This window comes from Pararge aegeria, chromosome 1 (genome assembly GCF_905163445.1).
Source record: "Pararge aegeria chromosome 1, ilParAegt1.1, whole genome shotgun sequence".
NCBI classification, from domain to species: Eukaryota; Metazoa; Arthropoda; class Insecta; order Lepidoptera; family Nymphalidae; genus Pararge; species Pararge aegeria.
In genome coordinates, this window is record NC_053180.1 from 572,904 (window position 1) to 594,717 (window position 21,814).

General features: G+C 37.3%; 1 protein-coding gene across 1 annotated transcript in view; it reads left to right on the forward strand.

The window, feature by feature from the left end:
- Nucleotides 1-291: 291 nt before the first annotated feature.
- The window catches only part of LOC120625932, a 105,654-nt gene continuing 84,131 nt past the window's right edge, over nucleotides 292-21,814 (forward strand). The window contains exons 1-2 of the mRNA XM_039893208.1: nucleotides 292-342; nucleotides 1,260-1,396. Of these exons, the coding sequence (XP_039749142.1) occupies nucleotides 1,274-1,396 (123 nt within the window). The 5' untranslated portion in view covers nucleotides 292-342; nucleotides 1,260-1,273. The remainder of the gene's footprint in view (nucleotides 343-1,259; nucleotides 1,397-21,814) is intronic.

Sequence of the window (21,814 nt, forward strand, 5' to 3'; positions counted from 1 at the left end):
CGTGGGCAATCTGTTATATCTATCAATTATTACTATAAAAAAACACAGAAACGTGGGCTTTTTTTTTTTTATATATGAAATAAATAAATTATTATTATTTCAATATCCTATGTCATTTGTTTATGTCATCAAGATCAGTGCTCAGAAAAACACTATCAGACATACTATATTACACTTAAGCTATAAGTATTGAAGTATAATGCTTGGAGACCGGTCACTGCCAAGTCTCAAGTGTCAACTAGATGGACTCCTGTGTGTAATTACATGGTTTGTTTCAGTCGGATGGGCGTACCCAGGCCAACAAGATCCAATCGTCTCGACCCTCCCCTGAACACCCCGCAGGTTAGTTTTATCGTATACTCTCATTATTAAAAGTTGGTGCTGGACTACAATCTCAGCTGATATTAAAAAGACCATTTTTAACCTTTTTTTTGTAACTTTATATTCCACAACAAGTAAGCCTTTACTTGACGGAAAAGATGGAGCACAGTAGCAAGCAAGGGTGTAAGGGTTGTGACAGTTATATAAGGGCTATATCCCTAATGGGTATTTACACGGTAACTTCCCAGAACGCTTTACTGTTTTCGCGGCACATCTTTTTTGGTAGTGGTAATAAAGGACAGCCAAATCTAACCAGACCAGACCAAACTGACTAGACCAGAGAGAATTCAGAAAATATCCTTGACTTATAAAACAACAGCGTTCACCACTACTCCAGTTACGTCGACAAAGTAATCATATCAGAAATGAAGATCCTCCGAAAGAAACCTAGAGACCAGAGGAACCTCATTGCAATTACGGCTTCGTTTAAATAAATCGGGCAAAACGCCTTTCTTAGGGCACCCCCTTGCGTTACTGGCTTAGGGAAAAAATGGAACGAGTTTAGCAAGTTGAGTCCTGCGCTCCCGAAACCTAGGAAAAGGGTCCGCGTACGTGATTCATTTCAAGTGAAAAGTCACGAGCCCGAACCCCTCCAGTAGTAATTTGGGAATTTGTAATTCCTGAATTTTCTCTGGTTGGTCTGTTGGGAAGTTTTGCTGTGGATAGTTACGAGTACCACCCAAACTACAAAGACGTTCTGCTAAGCGATTTATCGTTCCGGTACGATGTCCAACCGATGATTTGGCCGTTACCGTGTTAGACTGCATCATCATTTACCAGCAGGTGAGATTGCAGTCAAGGGCTATGTAGTGGAAAACGTAACAAAGAAGGAAGACTTGCGGAAGTAGTACGGGTTCATCATCGAAGCTTCCTGGCAGGTGCGGAGGGCAGCATGACGGTGGCCCGAGGGGACGGCTCCCCGGAGCGGCTGGGGGGCGCGTTGCGGCGTCTGCACTATCGCGCCACACGCCGCGCGCACTCCGCCGCCGCCCGCCACCACTCCGGCACCCCCAAGGTAGGTGTCCACCACCCGGCATCACCCCGGCACCCCCAAGGTAGGTGTCCACCACCCAGCATCACTCCGGCACTAGCAAGGTGTTCACTCTCAGACACCATGGCTGATTAACCTACGATTTGTCTGGACCACTTGTTTTTAAGCGACTTCCATCAAATAGATTCTATATAATTCCGTCATTTACAGATCGATATGCAATTTTTTTTTTTTTTCTATTTAAATTAGCAATTTAGAACTGATACGGATGTTTGGAGATAGACAGCGATAGAACGCTACAACAAAATGCTGTTATCACATCCGTTGTTTACTCAAACACAGAACATAACATTACACCTGTACCCTCGAAAAGGCTATGCAGATGTATTCAGTATATCAGTGTGCACCCAAATTTTCTATCAGTTACGTGTAATTGTATATTGCGATTTGAAGCTAGTTCTAGCACATAGTATTCAGCTTGATTCATTCAAAAAATTACTTATTTTTAGTTGGTATAACATTTATTACAGAAGTAGTTCTTTTTTGTCCAACAAATTTAGTACTTCATATGACTATAATTTACCATATGACAACTGATCTGTATTGGCAGAACAGAACACAGTTTTCAGCACTCCTCCACTTCCTCTTCTTCCCAAGGGCGTCGTACGAGGCGACTAAGGGAATGTAACGGAGAACGGGCAGGAGCGTCCTCTGTGTGTATTTCCTTCTTTCCCAATCACCAACCGTTTTGACCGTTGAGGTGCCCATGGACAAACCCGTTGGAAGCAGCTTTTAGTCCAGCAGTAGACTTATATATTATATTGACGTATTGAATGCTAACGTACTGTCAATGTGGTAGCACATTTAAAACAAAAAGTTGTTATGTAAAAGTAGCTAGAAAGAGTCGCTGTGGTTGGATACGGCCAGGAGAGATATATAAGGACCATCCATGATTTGACGTCCATACTGCATAAGCAACATAATAGAATTCCGAAGATGAACGTAAGTTAAGTTAACCATAAGAACCTTAGTAAGGAGAGCTAGCAATCTTTGTACATTCAGCCTGTGGACGAAATATACGCAGCAAAGCCTTGCGTGTCCAATGATACTGTGATGAGGGTGGAGCTCAGGAAACCTCGACACTGCAGTGCGTCGGCAATGTTAGTGAGTGCTCGAGTGGATTATTTTAAGGCGATCATGCAAACGTACTGCTTCTATAACAAGCAGGATTATGGTATCAGCACATTGCTGGGAATGTTGGACGGCCTCCCATGTAGGTGCTTTGGAACGTAGCCTATGAATTAAGCACTGCCACCTAGGCTCCTTGAGACCGATAGTTGCTAGTCTGCAGGTTATGTTTGTTTTACATAAGTTATAGATTTTTTTTCAATAAAATATTTCCTTAAAACCTAACTAATTATGCTATAAATACTACTACTTATAAATGCGAAACTTTATATGGATGGAGGTTTGCCAATCACACCAGGTGGGCTGAATAGATCCGGATATCACATTGCATATATTATAGTCTGGAATAGAACATAGAACTTCTTTTTATTTAAAAAAAATGCACCGATAGGTTTGTGTTAGTTTTTTAAAGAAATTTTGAAATGAAATAAAATGTAATATTTATGTTGCTAAATATGCGTTAGATATTGGTGTTTAGGATATAAAGTGCTAACATATTCTGCTGATACATCAACATGAAAAATTTTAACATTAAATTATATTAATAATAACCTTAATTGTTATCAATTATATAAAATAATGTTCTGATATTTATAGTGGCATATTAAATCATTGTATTAGTTATTAAATCACAATTATAAGTTTTAATGTTAAATCAATACAAAAATTTAATTAACTGTCAGAAGAATGAGGTCACGCAAACATGCAAAATTAGGCAGGAACCACAGATATTTTATGATACCCATAGCAGCTAAGGTATTCTGCGATGGTATAAAATGATTTGACACATTGGTAGTTTTTTACATTTTTTTAAATATTATATATTTAATTATATATTTGGCAGCTCATTGCGTCAGGATCAGAAAACAACATAGGAAAATACAAAAAAATCCGCGAAAACGAAGTCGAAATTTATAAGTACACCAAATATATCTTTTTAAACTACAAGCTAGTAAAACAAGTGAAAGTTGTATATTACGCCAATTTAGGTCAATATGTCTGACACTTAACATCATTCCGAGATAAACCCATCCGTATTTAGCGAAGTACCTGTCTTTGTTCCATCGGAAGTATGTGAACAGCATCAGATAGATCCATGGTTTAAGCACACTATTCTCCAGAGACCTTCGTGGGAAGCACGCTCTTCTGGGTGTAATTAAGGAAAAACGGTAATGAGTTTTAAAGTGGCCTCCAAAACGAGCCGGTCTAAAGGCTTTTACCATTTACGCGGAAATACCTGTGGGAACAACAGCATACGCAACTTGAAATTATATTTTCGACAGTGATTTTCGCAAGCTTTTAATTAACTAGGCTTCGTTCGTATTTATTTCTGGTGCAAAATTCGCAATCTATATTTCAAGTAGCCTACTTGCTAGCATTCGATTGAGTTGAAATTTAACATACCTGTACCACAACCTATACCATGCGTTTTTATCTGCCCGTTGGCATGTTCAACTACAGATCACAAAGTCCCGGGTTATATTCCCTAGTAAGACAGGTACAAATTCAAATTTGAAATTCATTTCTTTCAAATAGAACTCATTCTGAAATTTCATTCATTCGTTGAAACGTCAAGTCTGTCTGTTTGTAGTGACTCTACCACCGGTTCGGAAGGAAAATTCTACCAAAAAGAAGCCGGCAAGAAACTCAGCAGTTGCATTATTCTATCTTGCCAGATATGAAAGCGGAGCGGTGTACCATGTTATTAAGAAATCATATAAACAATAAATAAATAAATATACTACGACAATACACACATCGCCATCTAGCCCTAAAGTAAGCATAGCTTGTGTTATGGGTACTAAGATGACTGATGAATAATTATATGAATAATATACATAAATACTTATAATATATAGATAAACACCCAGACACTGAAAAACATTCATGTTCATCACACAAACATTGTCCAGTTGTGGGAATCGAACCCAAGGCCTTGGCTCAGCGAGCAGGGTCGCTGCCCACTGCGCCAATCGGCCGTCATCAATAATGATAAACAATATAGTTTTTATCTCTAATATGTGATAAAGCTCATTAAAGTCTGCCAAACCGCATTAGAGCAGCTTTTTGGGTCTATTTTCTAACCCTAATCCCTCTATTTAATGGGATAAGAGAGCCTGTGCCTTACATGGACAAAGCCTAATAACGTATTGGTGCAACGCTCGGTCTTTCCTCTATCTCTCTCTCTCTCCTGACCAAGAAGAAGAAAAGTAGCCTAGTAGTGGAACAGGGTTTATGCTTTGTATGATGAATAACGAAATGATTTACGTTTTGCGCTTAAATAAAAAAGTAATTTTTTTGCTCGCAAAATAGATTTATTGAATTTTCCCAAAAATGATCCTAACTTATGCCACTTAAGTCATAAAATAGTCGCCCTGCCCGCAATACTTATACGATGAAAGGAGCCCAGAGAAAATCATATTCAGATTTTATATCCCTGCAAAAAAAGGTTCCCCAAATTACTTTTATATAAAGCTGTATTTTATTACGGCGTAAAAGAGATAAACTATACAAGCGGAACGGCGGAAACGTTTTATTTACATTGAAAACTATTGAATAATACTAACGAAGGGGGTTTTGGCCCGTGATATCTATTGGCGATGCTTGACGTATTCTCAAAGCTTGCATTTCCTTATTATTTAACTCTTTTTTGTACATAGAGTACACTATGAAGTACGAGAAATAAAAGAAGAATAGATTTACAAAGATTGAATTAGAATACAAAAGGCGGCCTTATCGCTTAGTAGCGATTCCTGTAAGCTTCGACGGTCCAGCAACAGGGCGTTCGCACAGCACTACATAGTATCTGTAATGATAAGTTAGTAGAACGATTTTTGACACTCTGCAGACCTCTTCTGACTTAGTGGAGGAGAAAATAGACCTCGCTATTCCAATGCGAGTAAGCACAATAAAAAAAAATATTTCAAAAAAGTAGCTAATGTAAATATACCTAATATAATTAAAAATAACAGCTCAATAAAAACTTTTATTTTAAAAAACTAGCAATTAAAAAATGCCTAATATAATTTAAAAAAACGTAAACGACCGCAGGTACCATAACCAAGGGTAAGTTGTGCTCTCACATTTAGCTCCCATTCTTAAACACATATCTTTATACGACCAGCGGAGTTTCGCTGAACATATCTAAGCTTAAAAAAGGAGGAAGTTCTCAATGTATGTTTTTTTTGTATAGTTGTTATTTGTTTTGTTTTTTTAAAGAATCATCGAAATTGGTTTATAATTATAGGCACCACTATACCAATATAATTATTACTTAAAGGAACTTGTGCATCTTCTTGCTAAAAACACCCTATGGAAAAGTAGAACTGATAGTGAAGATCAAAGATGGCCACCGGAACTATACAATAATTAGTATAACAGGGGTTGCGCTTCGAGTTAAATAAACTTTCGTTGTAAAACAATGTTTTTAGAAGTCTGTTAAAACAAAGCATTTAATTGAAGTGTTTCACCTTGATTCGCATCTAAGTATTCACAGCTCGGTCGTTCCCGAGTCCCCCTTTTCTATCTATGAATATTTACATTTCAGTTAACATCACACGAGGCCGATATATTACTTACGAGGTAAGTATCGACCCCCGGAGATACAAAGACATGCTACACAAAGCGTTAGGTGAGGTGTCAACTGTTTGTTATATTAGAGCCCTCACTCGTGACTAAACACACATTCGAACTCTGCAATGTTGTTGTTTCATACTGTTGATGAGAGACTGAGTTGTCGATAAAATTATCGACAGGATGCGTCAGACTTGTATCATATTTATTTACTAGATGTTGCCCGCGAAGCAGTGTGCTTATTTGTCCCCCCAAACAGCATTGATGTTATCCGGTGTAATTACAGGCAAATGACAATTACAGGCCACACTGCGGCCTCTGGTTGATGGACCCAGGCCGGCACGTGGCAAGATGTTCCTAGCATGCCCTGCGAAGTGTTGGTTTATAGGCGAAGGTTTTCGAATACCAAGCAGATGGGCCATCTACTTAGTCCGTCGATTATTACGAAAAAAACATAAATAATGCCAGGGTTTATTATTTTATAGGCTTGGCTATGGCCACTTATTGCGGTGGGTACAGCATTTGAAAATGCATTATTGGGCAGTAGGCTTTATAGCAATATGACGGTATCTCTAGGGCCTCCTACGAGACTTAGACCAAGGGTTTAAGTCACTATGGCGCGGTTAGACTGATCCCTTGAGACCGTTGTACAAGTGAGGACCACAAAATAAATCAGGGCCTTAACTTGATATGATCTTTGGCGTTGTAAAGGACATGTTTGAAGTTTCTGTAGCGAAGAAGATCAATGACGATTTCGGAAGCGTATAAAAACACCTCTCGGCCACTTGATGGTTCTTCCTTTGAGGGTTCCTTTTTTATGTACTTAGTAGTAGTAAGTTAATGGCAAAGTTTGGCGTATTGGGCTGGCCCGCATAATTATTTTTAAAAAATAAAATGCAAAACTGAGATTACCTCCTGCGAGTAACATTCTCTTAGTAAAGTTTTAAAAATTCAATTTTTTGTGAGTCCTTTGTTATGGACTAACGAGTAAATATTGCCGCCCCGCAGACAGGCTCTCTTTCAAACCGGTGTGATTTCCCTGCCCAGCGCCAAAATAACATTTTAATAAACCCACCAACTAGGTTTTATCCCAGTGTTACATGTTTTAAATTTATTTACCTTGATGCTCTGCGAAAGTTATCAAAATGTTTTGTATGACATTTTACGATCGGTGCGACTGAATAATGTCTAAACACGTTTCAGTCTCCGTAATGTTTGACTTTCTGTCAGTTTATACCATGCTAAGGCTTGGAAAACTGAATGGATTTATTAACTATTAAAAAAAAATATGACAAATAAAATCAGACTTTTTATACAACTAAAAAGTAAGAAATAAATAATTTCTACAACACTTTTTAATCGGTGCCAAGTTAAATGGAAAATTTCTACTTATAGTACCAGTAAATAATTTTTAACCGACTTAAAAAAGGAGAGGGTTCTCAATTCGGTTGTATTTGTTTTATGTTTGCTACCTCAGAACTGTGCCATTTATAAAATGATTTAAAATAGTTAGAAATGGTATAGGTGCTTCTCATGTGTTCCATAGGAACCCGTTTTGTTCCCATTTTCAAATTTTCTGGAAAAATCGAGGCAACTCTTCAAATGTTATAGTAGGTATTTTCAATATAATTAAGTTTTTTTTTACCAAAGTTACTTAAGGGATAACGGAGCTGGCATACCTGAATCAGCTGAATTGAATAAAAGTACCATATAATTAAAAATAAGAAAAAGTAAATATAATTTTCTTGTTTACTGAGATACAAAAAAATGAAAAAATATCGTTAACAAACGTTGACTACTATAATTATGTTATTTTTATTTATACAAAGAATATTTCCATTTCACTTAACGCTATTATATAAAGTTGTGGAACTCCGCCTCATCTGTTCCTCTAACCTCCCTCAGTTGTGGGATATATAAAAAGGCCTTCAATAAATATGATTGCGCAGTGAACCGTTCACCACGCCATCCATCATGGCGACGCGGCCCGTGGCGTCAATCACAAACATGGCAAACAGCAAATTGATGGCTAGGCGTAAGTTAAGTGTAAGCAACTTAGTATGTTATCGGTAAGCTGTATTAAGTAACGACTTTCCGCCCTTTATTTCGGTTTTGTAAAATTGTTGTAATACTGCGTCAATCTTTAAAGGTTAGGTTATCATAAACACACATACACAGTTCAATATAATGGCTTTTTGGCTTACCTCGTTATTGTAGTAAATCTAAAATGTACTTGAGTGCTCATACTAATGACTTTTTTGCAATGAGAAGGAAGATCTCTGATTTCATCTCTGATCAAAAATAATGTGGATAAGCAGCAACCTCATTCTGATGGCGCTAATAGATAGATACGACTCTGCAATCTACAAGCAATATATTACATTACGCGTACCCTACATACTTGGAGTTAAAAACTCAACAATTTGTAACTTTATTTATTGTAATAGATATTTAATATTAATATCTAGAGTAAGTTTTTTGATAGTTAGTATCGAATTAATTGTCGGCCGATCGGCGCAGTGGTCAGCGACTCAGCTTCCTGAGTCCAAGGCTGTGGGTAGTATTCCCACAACAGGAAAATGTTTGTCCTATATCACATAACTCTCAGATCTATATCTAATGAAGTTAAAACGGCATGTCACAGCTAAAGAAACATTTCAGACATGAAAATACGGAAAAGTATGTAGCTTGTTGCATAAAATGTAAAAGACGGAAAAAAACTTATTTAGAAGATTCATACGGGAAAAGGAGAAAGGAGAAGAAAGACATGATCAAGTGAATTTTCAAAAATGTTATCGATAGGCTGAAAAGGCAATGAGGTCACTGGGCGGGTTTTAGCCGGTAGAAGACCGGCGCTACCTAGCTTCACTGGCTGATTTACCGTCCTCTATAGATTAAAAAAAAAGTACTAACTTGTATTTACCAACGCAGGATATACATCCGGTACGAAACAACAACTACTAACAACTAATAGTGTTACCGTGCAGAAGAGAAAAAGGCGACGTGCTCATTAGGCCACACTCCCGCCAATACCCGGCCCGGCACTTCCGCTTCCGGCGGATACGACGCCGTCTAATAAGATGTCACTCCGACGACCAACCTATTTGCTATAGGATTACTAATGTTAGCTAACGCCTCCGTGGGTTTGGATTAAACAAAATCTCTACGTCATATGTTTTACTTTTATTTCAAAAGGCGTATTGCCTACCTGGTCCTAAATAGTTTTCCTTAGACTCTCTGTTGAGCTGAGGAAATCGTGTCAACTAAACTTGTTTTACTCAATTTGCTACAATACTTAGAATAGAATAGAATAGAATATTTATTTGGTAGCAACAACATAGAATATAGAAATCAAGGCCCGTACATTTTTGCCAGAAATTGGGCGTGCAAATATTGTTGCTAAAGATTGAAGATATATAATTGAAATTATAGAAAAAATTACGTTAGCTTTTTTAAAGTTAAGATATAATAATAATCAATAATAAAATTCCCAATTCCCAATTTGAAATAATAAAATAGGTTATTGTTTTAATTTTACAATGCAATACTCTTTTTTACAAATAAACACAATTCGAAAACATATAGAGCAGGGAGAGGTAATATTTTTAAGTCCTTAAAAAGATATTTAAGGTCTTGTAAATTTATTATAAAATACCTTTTCCTCGCGAGTCCGTACGCGTTTATTTTGGGTTTTTAAAATTGAAACCTTTAGTTTCCCAGCATAAAATGTATCCTAACTGCTATGCAAACCAAATACCAAGACAAGACGCAATGGAGCAATTGAGCCATGCGTAAGTCACAAATGCAATATTTTTAAATCCCGCGGGTAACATTTACCTGCAGCTTTTTCAAGACTGGAATAGAATATTATTCAGGATGAACATGTGTGCCGAACATAGGTAGAAAAAATCGACATACTATGGCATTAATAATATTAGATCTAAAAGTAAAACTTCAGAACCATTAAATCTTCAAAAAAGCTTCATTTTGTAGGTCTAGCACTGAGAACCTGGATGACCGTAAATAAATAAATCCGAGTAAAAAAAAAATAATAATTATCTGGAATCGAACCGGGTTCTCTGGGTTTTGCAACCGCCCAATTTCCTACCCAAACTATTATAACGTTGTAGATAATGGCGAAATTTTCCTTCCTATTCTAGGCGCACCGAATATTGTTGCAGTTTTTCATGCTAAAAAACACATAAATAGCAGTTTTCTAAAAATTCAATCTCGCTGGATCGATTTATCGCCGCTGTAACCCCCTGCATACTACTTTTCATGAAAATAGTTGGAGCCGTTTCCGTAGTTCAGATTATGTATATAAATACATTTAAACAGGGTTGCTCGTTTAAAGGTATTATTGAAAGTGCCTAATCATCCAGTTTTTATTCTCCGACAAAATTTCTGACTGAAATTTTGACGATCATAATTTAACCTTGTGCCCGACCCTGTATAAGTCTCAGATATACCACAATTATAAAAAGGGGCATCCCCTTGAGTGGCTGTCAATGTTATTTCCGCTCCAGACTCATTTTGAAAGTGGAAAGAAAGAGCCGAATTGACTTTGTAGTTCGCCGTAGGGATTGTATTTCAACTAACTTTGTTGTTTTAACTCCCTGTTGTAACCAAGGATTGTGACTAGTAGACTAAGTACAAGATACATCTTGATGCTTTTATTATTATGATTTTATAAACATTTATACGACAAAAACATACGTTTTTACTAGAAGGAATCGCTGTATAGCGATAAGGCCGCCAAATTGTACCTCCTATCTTATCGCTTTATGGCTTTTGCATTTTTATGTAATTTATCTGAGTTGTACAAGAAAAGCGTATTCATTCGTTCATTTGTGCGGCAAAGAAACCTTGCTTTCTGAGGCTGCGGGTTCGATTCCCACAACTGGAAAATGTTTGTATGATGAACATGAATGTGTTTCAGTGTCTGGGTGTTTTATTTATATTATTAGTGGATTTTTATTTATTTTGCAATTATATATATAATATAAATATATATATAACTGCAAAAATCAAGCGATCGCTAGATTTTGCAGCTTTATTTGGCTAGACGCCGAGTGACGACTCGTCATCGTCGTATATGCACAATTTTTTACCGCTTCAACTCCGAATAGCTGCGTATTCTAAATGTTTTGTGATTTGTTTTCGCGGTAATTTGCAATTTACCTAAATCAATTCGTAATTTAACCAAAACAAGGCATCATCCTTATTGCAAGAAACGTGTACCTTTAAAGTGCTCCTTGTCTCCATCAACCTGAGGCTTACTAATGTGTTTTTATTCATCCTGGCAACCACGCTATTTACATCGGAACAAGTCTGCTTGGAGACAGGATTTTATCCAGTGACGCGGTAAGGTTATCCGGTTTATTTTAAGTTTTTCTTTGACATTATTCATTATGAAATTAAGCTTAATTTGCTATATACTCCGCGAAAAGCAGGAGAATCTGTATGGTGTAATTTAAATAAATAAATATATATACTACGACAATACACACATCGCCATCTAGGCCCAAAGTAAGCGTAGCTTGTGTTATGGGTACTAAGATAGCTGAAATTTTTTTTATGAATATAATACACATAAATACTTATAATATACAGATAAACACAGACACTGAAAATCATTCATGTTCATCACATAAACATTTTCCAGTTGTGGGAATCGAACCCACGGCCACGACTCAGAAAGCAGGTTCGCTGCCCACTGCGCCAGTCAGCCGTCAATTAATAATTTCGTCAATCCTTATACTCCACACCAAACAGATCTTCAGCAATGTACCCTCTACGAAACCGGAGCATCCTCAGGAGATGTTGACTTTACAATGAATAATTGTTAGCCAATATACATCATTCAAAAATAAGTTTATGGTACTTTGTCGTTTCAGTGTTAAGAACTTCATACTTAGGGTATTTTATGCTATGGGTAGATACAGTTTACAAAGCGTAAGTTCTAGAAAGTTCGTCAATTGTCGTGTCGCGTGCCTTGTTACTACTTCTGTAGCAATTGTAGTGTAAACGAGTTGCAGTTGTCTCGTGCAGACGCCTGTAGCTACGAATTGATATTCGAACGCAACTTTGTGTATTGTCACGAATATTTAATTTTCATTTCATTCATCAGATTTCTCAGTACCCATAACACAAGCTACGCTTACTTTGGGGATAGATGGCGATGTGTGTATTGTCGTAGTATATTTATTTATTTATTTATTATATGCGTTTTAAGTAATTAAAAGATCAATTGCTTCAACTGTGAAGGAAAGTATCGCGAGGAAACCTGCATGCCTTAGAGTTTTACATAAGAATCTCAAAGGTGTGTGTAGTCCACCAATCCGCACTGGGCCAGCGTTGTGGGCTGCGGACTTTACCCCTTCTCACTCTGGGAGGAGACCCGTTCCCCGTAGTGTCCCGGTAATGGGTTGATATGACGATGATGATGACATCGCAAACGCGGGCTAAACCTCACGATGTAGATTAAGTTAATGTACTACGGAATTGTATTAGTAATTACTCCAAACACCATTAGTGTCTACATTGCACCCGTGCGAAGGCGGGGTGGAACCTTCCGACGATCTGTTCGGTGTGTAGTATAAAGTTTGAAGAAATTATAAATTACACTATACAGATTCTCCTGCTTTTCGCGGAGTATGGCAAATTAAGCTTAATTGTCATAAAAAGCTCTGCTACTACCTAGAAGCTCCTAACATCACAAGCGCGAACTGTGGGTACACTATTTTTAAGTTTAGTTCTGTCGTATATATATGAGATATTTATAACTACTTAATTTTTCCTGGTCTAGACTGCTGCCCAATTCTCACCCTAGCGACAAAGCTAAACGATTTTACATTCAAATACGATAATCCTATGGAATCGATTAGAGGTGTGGGTTTAATATAACTGCCTTACCCCTAACCGATTAGCCTGCCTCATCAAAATACCTACCACCAGGTGAGATTGCAGTCAACGTGTTAGTTGTACTGGAATTAGAAAAAAAAGGTGAAACCGCTAGTCTAAAAAACTAACAGTTGTTAAATAAATTGTTTAATATGTTAGCATTACATTGTCTGTTTATTCTGAAAAGCTATTTCCCACGAAATCGTTCGGATTTAATTGTGGATTTAAAAAAAATCCTGAGGGAACGATTTATTGCCTGCGCTAAAAATAAAACAGTCAAACCGATTGCGTCCTTTTATTGCGTCGGGCTTAATGAACTGCTATTCAACTAACACGCATTCATCCATTTTAGAGTAGCATATATCAAATTAAATCCGACCTGCCAGCTCCGCCTGTCCGCCATTGCGTACGGGAGGCTGTGACGGGAGGTATATGTGCTCGCACGTGCTACACGCGCGGAGTAATCTATTGAAGCGTCGTTTGTCTCCGTCTCTGCTCTAGCTGAGATGAGACACGTTGTTTCCAGAAACCTAATATAATCCATACTAATATCTATACTAATATAGTAGAGAGGTAAAGTTTGTGAGGTTGTAGGGGTAATCTCTGAATCTACTGAACCTATTTTGAAAACTCTTATTGTGAAGAATTGTCCATTTATCGAAGAAAGCTATAGGTTGTAGATATATAACTTGAAGCTATAACCAATACGAGCATAAATGAGAATTAATTTATTTATTTATTTATAAAGTAACACCAAAATAATGTGTGAAGCGGTGATAGCCCAGGCAGGACTACAACAGGCGAGTTCGAATCCCAGCACGCACTTCTAAGTTTTCTAAGTTACGTGCGTTTTAAGCAATAAAAATATAACTTGCTTCCAAGGTGAAGGAAAACATTGTGAGGAAACCTGCATACCTGAGAGTTCTCCACAATGTTCACAAAGGTGTCGGAAGTCTACCAATACGCATTGGGCCAGCGTGGTGGACTACAGCCTTCGCATTGTGGAAGGAGACCCGTGCCCTGTAGTGGCCCGGTAATGGGTTGATATGATGATGATGATAAAAATAATATGTACCGGAACTGTTCCTATTCAATAGTTTAAATAAAAAGTTCGCGACAGCATGTCTAATGTCTACACGCGGATAAAGTCGCGTTGGATCGCTAGTTATAAATATGAAAGTGAGATTGTTTTTCCTTCCTATACGCCCTAACTTAACAACCAATCTATTTAATTTTTGGCATAGAGTTAGTTAAAAGACCTGGGAGAGATCGATATGTAGCGATAATGACGCCAATTGTAATTTGTGTCATCTACCTTATCGCTCTATTGGTGTGAATAATAAAAGTGTATTCGTTCATTATTGAAGAGAAGTTCAAAGCTCTCAATGCCCCCTCTCCTGTAAGGGCGAAAGGCCTATGCTATTAAAAGGCTGGGAACAATGCCGATGATGTTATGATCATGAAATTCGCGATCATGCCCATCCGCCATTGCAAATGCACCACACGTTATCTAAGTTGATTACAGCCGACGATAACTCGCCTCCAATTATGCAGCCTCTGATATTACGTGCTGGTGAATTTATTAGTGTACTAGCTTACGTTTGCGGCTTCGTCCCGCTGGAAATGTTTTCTCGAGATAAAAATAGGTTTATGTCACGTTTCAGACCTTTTTATTGTCTGAACCTACAGAACCTAACTTTACATTAATGGTAACATATTATATGTATGAATTTTGTAAACATAATATGTATGAACGCTTCGTAAGTGTGTTAACGCCTACATGAATAAAACAATGGAATATAAACACATCAAAATTTAAAATTCCTATCACAGGCACTTATGAAGCGTTCATAAATATGGATTATGTTTACATAATTGTAAGGTGATGGTGATAACTTCAAGCACGTAGTAAATAAATAAAAAGTATATTACGACAAGACACATATCGCCATCTAGTCCCAAAGTAAGCGTAGCTTGTGTTAAGGGTATTAAGATGACTGATGAACATTTTTATGAATAATATATATAAATACTTATAATAGACATAATAAACACAACAAAGACAAATAGTTTCTAGCTGTAGGAATCGAACCCACGGCTTTGGACTCAGAAAGCAGGGTCCCTGCCCACTGCGCTAATCGACCGTCAAGAGTCTTTCACAGTCCTCTACTGGCGCAGAGCCCTCCTCACGGGAGGCTCTGCCCACAACCACCATGTGGGCAGACGAGTTGGTGATCGCAGTAGATGTAAGATCATCATAGAGAACTCTCAGGTATGCAGGTTTCCGAACAATGTTTCGGGGAGATTGAACTCGGTCTCCCCGAATGGGAACCTTGTCTCAAGGACTATCACACACGTATATTTGGCAAAGTACCTACATATTGTAAGCTAAAGTTAAAACAAGTTTTATTATTCGGTAAATAATTATACATAATGAATATGAAAATGTATGATTTTACTTTGTCGTGGCTTTTGAAGGTTGTCTGGGCTCGTCTAGATCTTCGGTGGGGTGTATTAATAAATAATTGCAGTTAATTATGTTATAGGATAATCTGTGTTTCATAAACCAGTTTTCCTTTTGTTTTTCTTATCCAAACAACGCTTCCCGAAGAATAAATAACGATCTTAAGTAGAATAAGTAGCAGCGTATTTGGGGCGGATCAGGTTTTGTTAATGCTATTAGGGCAGGGATTATTATTCGTTAGAGGAGGGAGTTTTGTTCCACGAAGTAGCTGCAGTATGTGCGTAGTATATAGTGTATTGTTGTTGTCAGACATGCAAAAACAGCGTATTTTTGCTATAAATTAAAAATAAATATAATACTAAAAGAAATCTCTGATCCTTATCTCACAGAGTCAAATCATATATATATACATCTCTATTTACAGCATAATTCACTAAAACCACTATAATCATAAAAACTATTTGAACTTATTCAACTTTTATATTTCTCATGAGTACTTGGGTTTTTTCCGACATTTTTTACCCAAAACTGACAGATTGTTATAAACATGCCGTTTCTCTGTGAGTGTGTGTTTTCGTGTGTGTGTCTGTGTGTGTTTGTGGCATCGTATTTCCCGAACGGATGAACCGATTTTGATTTAGTTTTTTGTGTTAGAAACGTGTGGTGAAAGGTCGGGTGTGTTCGTAGCTATGTTTGATGAAAATCAGTCAAAAATGGACGTATATTAAAGTTCGGTTTTTTTAAAACTACAACATTGCTTGACCTTTCTGTGGTGAGTGAGGGCTCCAATGGGTATGGATCCGTACTAGTCTAGTTGACTAAATGGTTACCCGCTTTGCACGATTCAGTATTGTAAATGAATTTGAATTAAGCTTGGGCTATTCTGTTCATTATTGTTGTTTTTGCTTTTAAATAAGAGGAAAGAAAACATAAGGAGAATTGGTAGCAAACGAAACTTTATTATAATGATTGACAGAACGAACCGATAGACCACCTAATGGTTAGTGGAAAAGCATTGCCTATAAACAGGACAACACTTTGCAGGGCATGCAAGAAACACGCCCTGCACGCGCTTCTCTGCGTCCATCAATTTGCGGCGTAGTTGTTAAGCCTCATATGCCTATGATTACTCCGGCAACCACGGCATCCACCATAACACAGCAATGCTGCTTGGCGGCAGAAATAAACATGGCGGTAGTTCTTCACCAGAACATCTCTGCCTGTAGTACTCATAGTTAAGGGAATCACAATTTCAAAAACAAATCCCTATCCTATCCCTATCCCTATCCTTACTTCCCTACTAATATTATAAATGTCAATGTCAGTTAGTTTGTTACGCTTTCACGCAAAAACTACCTAACTGATCCTCATGAAACAGTGTACACAAATTCTTGGAAGTGTTAAAATTATTATAGGATACATTTTATTCCGACATTAAGCTCGGTTCCTTTGGGCGAGGGGATGAGTGTTTGACGATTTTACACCATAACTCTGGCAAATTATAACCATTTTAAATAATTATTTTGTACTATAGAGGTTATTATAAATAAATAAATAAATAAATAATTATAATATGTATTTAATTTTGCCCAATCTTTGTGTAGATCTAAAGAATGTGGTTGGAGATAGAGGACAGAAGTCCCCAGCGGACAGCAGGAAACCCCTCATTTTTAGCGATACTGAATACTTTAAAATATTTTAGAACTACATCCACATCAAAATCCAGCCACATCAAAAAACAAAATCAAACGCAGACGAAGTCGCGGGCAACCGCTAGTAGAAAATATAAAAATGTCACGAACGGAATTTGAATATTTGAATTTCACTATCAATCCCGGAACTGTAGCAGCGCGTAAACAGCAGTTTTCGACAAAGAATTTACGGTATATAATTTTTAATTCAGTAAAACCCATCTAATTGCTATGTAACATACACCAATTAAACTTTCAAGCTAGTTTCCGATAGAATAGCGAATTTTTAGTGAACTATTTTGAACACCGAGGTTTTCTCAAGAGCTTCTTACCTTGCGAGTTCATGTAATTGAAGCCGAGCCTCGGCCCGAACAAGCAGTATTCAAGTTACTTCTTTACTGAACAAGTTATTTCTTTCCGCTCAACATTCAAAGCAGTTTCCTGGGAACAAGAGATTTTTCTATTGTTTTCTCTACAAATAACGCGTAAGATAATTTTTTTTGGAAAGATTTATATCTTGTAACGCCAAAGAAGTTTAACTTATGTCGCGTGTACATAAGTTTAACTTATATCGGTTCATGGCGCAGAATTAATTTTAAGGTGAACATACACACACCGTGTGCACGACTAATATTGAAGCATCAAAAACCACTCCACTTTAGTAGTGTTTCTCGAACAGGCAGCCAGAAACTTTATTCCATTTAGCAGATGACACAATTTTTTTAAAAATCGGTCCAAGATGGCCGCCGCTACAAAGTATTATATTTAAAAGCTCCAACATTGGTTGGCCTTTTTCCTGTTATCAAATAATTAAACGTAGGCAACATCTCTGATAAAATACCGATAGACAGGCAACTCTTCGACGTAGCGCCAAACTTTGAAGTTTTTTATTTGCTAGATCGCCGATCATTTCCGCCCCGTCGCGGGTATAAATAGCCTGCAGCAATAAAGTTTCCGTAAATCTAATTCGGACAACTTCCGATACAGATAAAAAAATCGCAAGCTGGCATTCCCACGCGGGCACGACCCGGGGTCACTGACCGCATCGATCGCGCGAAGTAGGTCAGCTGGCCTCGGTATCCGCTCCCATTAATGAACTGGAGTAGCGCTTCTTAGGCCGTTTATCCCCCCCGGATGATTCTTAACCCCCGACCCGAACAGAGTGGTATGAGTGTCGCTTAGTTTATTTGTCCGTATGGCTTTCTCATCGTGGAACATAAAGGCAGAGACCGATATGATGAAGGTTCCGTACCCAAAGGGTAAAACAGGACTCTATTAGTAAGAATCGACTGTCCTTCCGTCTTTTGTGTCACTAAACTATCTCATGAACCGTGATAGTTAGACAGTTGAAATTTAACAACAAATAGTAAACCACAGAATAAAAAAAAATTTAAGGGGCTCCTATACAACATAAATGTTTTTTTTTTGACGTTTTTATAGATAATGTTACGGAAACCTTCGTGCAAGTGTCTGACTGTTAATTTTGTTATTTTTCTTAGCTTTAAATATAACTAATATCCCTTATCGGATATTCGAACACTCTTGACACTGGACACCGATAATTTTTAGAACACTCTTAGCACTATCCGGCTAAGTTTGTTGTGGGCTTCTTCTTAGACCACGGCGCGTTTGGAACCCTCGTAGCTTTAGTTTTAAGTTTACGAATGTAGTTATCGCTATCACTACTCATTGCTATGTAAACATTTTGTATGTAATCAACGCATCAAAAGTGCCTCTTAGAATAAAGATATATTTGACTTTGACTTTATGCCTTTCTCTTGCTCTAAGTCCTGTCTAATAAGGTTACCTGTAAGAGATGGCTTGCAGCGAACTTGCAGCAATGGCCAGTTGCATGCCTACGATTTGTTTTACTATAAACTTCTCACCGTTTCTTTTCCTTTATGTTTTGCGTGCAATAAAGTGTTTCTTCTTCTTATCGGAATTTACGCGTCATTGTACCAGAACGCTTAATCACTTGAGGGGTCTAATTGAGTATATTAGACCCCTCAAGCAGCAGCAGCAGCATGCATGTATAACTCTGCAGTTTTTTGCATAACATGCAATACAGTCAGTCCGGACGTCTATCTTTGCATTTTATTCGTCGTAAAAGTGATTGAAAAGTTGTATGTCTATCGCCCCACAGGTTAGCGTGTTATTGCTAATGCAGTCTGCACTGTGACTTGCCATCAGACAAGATGGCAGCCAAGCGCCAACTTGTCACAGAATACCACTAGAATACAACAGAAAATAATTTGTAGTGGAATAAAAAACAAGAAGACCGTTCATTTGGGTTCCGCTTTTTATTATGACGTACAGCAAACTTAGTAAAACAGCTTAAATAAGCCATACCTTTATGATATTCGCATGCAATGTAATAACATGGCACTATAGAATAATAATAATATAATAATGCTTAATATAAAAATAAGTTTTAATGACCATAATTATTGAAGAAGCATACAAAGAACTATAAAACCCACAGAGAGATTTTTTTTTGAATAATTAAAAAACACGTTGGCTTCTTATGGTGAATGGTTCTGCTCCTCAGCTCTGTGCTGTTGGTGCACCATGGCAGAAGGCCACTAGGTACCCACTAAGGAATACTGCAACGCTGATTTTCAGGAGGGAGCTAAAGTGATATCACGGCAGCGACATCGTCTGGCGTAGTGCTTGTATACTCTTTGGGTAAGCTATCGATAAGTAACCAAGATAATAAAAACACCACGTCTTTATAATCTAATAACAATAAATAATATTTGTTTTACCTTCTTCGCTACCTTATTTAAAGGAAAATTTGAGTTTGTGGGTCGCCCAGGTGAAGTTCTCCGTACTGCAAGGAAACTGATCTTAAGGGTTCCTTCATATAATACATCTTTCTTCAACCGATCTTTCACTATTCAGGCTGTTAAGCTTTAGAAAGCCTTGCCTCTTAAAACCCAAGAGGCACAGTCAATAAGCATTTTTTAAAACTTTTAAAAGATCATTTTTTAATTATCAGTATGTACTATGTATATAATATTGTGAATATGCAATTGAAATTTATATGTGCCACCTATTCTTGAGTTGTTTTTTACGTCATTGGTTGCCTGCAAGAAATCGCTATATAGCGACAAGGCCGCCAAATTGTATACTTTGTATTGCTTGAATTGTTCGTGCAAATAAAAGTGAAACTCCTTAAATACTATAAATACTAAACTGCAAATTCAGAAACTGCCTGGTAGGTCTGGTGAGGAGCATCGACTTCAGATTACAAGGTACTGGATTCAATCATCGGTTCGGGCCAGTTAATAGTATTGGGTTTTTCTATCAGGAAATTCTTAGTACTTTGATTCACCCCGGTAGCTCTAAGAGTACATTAAGCTGCCGTCCCATCGGACTACTAGACTACAGGTAATAATAGAGAGTGCACCGGTCTTTGCGTACACACTTGTACACTAAAAAAAATATAATAATAATAACTAATAATAAAAGTACACTAATATCCCCCGAGCAGTTGGTAAATCTCTCTGGAGATTGACCACCGTAGCTGGAATCAGTCAGCGAAATTGCATATCTCTAAAGCTAAACCTCTGTACTGCTAATACAAAACGATCTAATTCCAACCTAATTTTCTCTGAGGTTTAAAGTTAAAACGAGCTACCATAAAACTGCGGAGACAGTGTGCTTTATTCCACGGCAATAATGTTTATTTCTCCGAGGAATGCACGAAGTTTGTATGAATCAAGTAAAATTAAATCATAACAATATGTTTCAAGGTGTATTTTACATTAACATCACGCCTGTGGAATAACAAGACGAAGTTTGCATTTTATTGCTCAGTAATAAAGGTTTCTTTACAGCAGGTGTTAAGGCACTTTCCGTGGGTCTTATTTTCCTTGAAATAAGAGTCACTTTCGCAAATATATAGGTACCTGCCAAGGTGCAAAGTAATTTCAAACTACGTGGTAATTTATATAAGGCAGAGCCTAGGAGGTATTAGAATTTTATTAATGACTCTCAAGGTATTGAAATAACAAATTACATGCTTGGTTATATCTTTGCTATTATTAAAAAGCTGAAGAGTTGCTTTGTTTTATAATGTCAGTCAGTCTGATATGAAAGACTATAGTTTTGAGTTAAGTAGGTAAGGTTTAGAATAATATATGATAATAATCATCGTCATCATCATATCAACCCATTACCGGCCCACTACAGAGCACGGGTCTCCTTCCACTATGAGAAGAGGTTCAGGCCGTAGTCCACCACGCTAGCCCAGTGCGGATTGGTGGTCTCCACACACCTTTGAGAACATGTAAACAAGGTAAAACTATCAGGCATGTAGGTTTGATCTCACGATGATTTTCTTCACCGTTGAAGCAAGTTTTTTTTTATTTTTTATATAGAATATTTTATTAACTCATTACACATAATATACATCACAGGTCTTAATTTAAAGGTGTAAGCATAAACTCAAAAGAATTTTTCCGTACACCTAGCCGTTGACAAATTTTTGCTTTGTTAGTCTAATATATTAATATATTAACATGCACAATTAATGCTACAAAATCGTTACTTATTCACATTACCATTTAGAATGCGGGTAGGTCGACAATGATAAATGTAAAAACCTTTTGTTTACGTTCC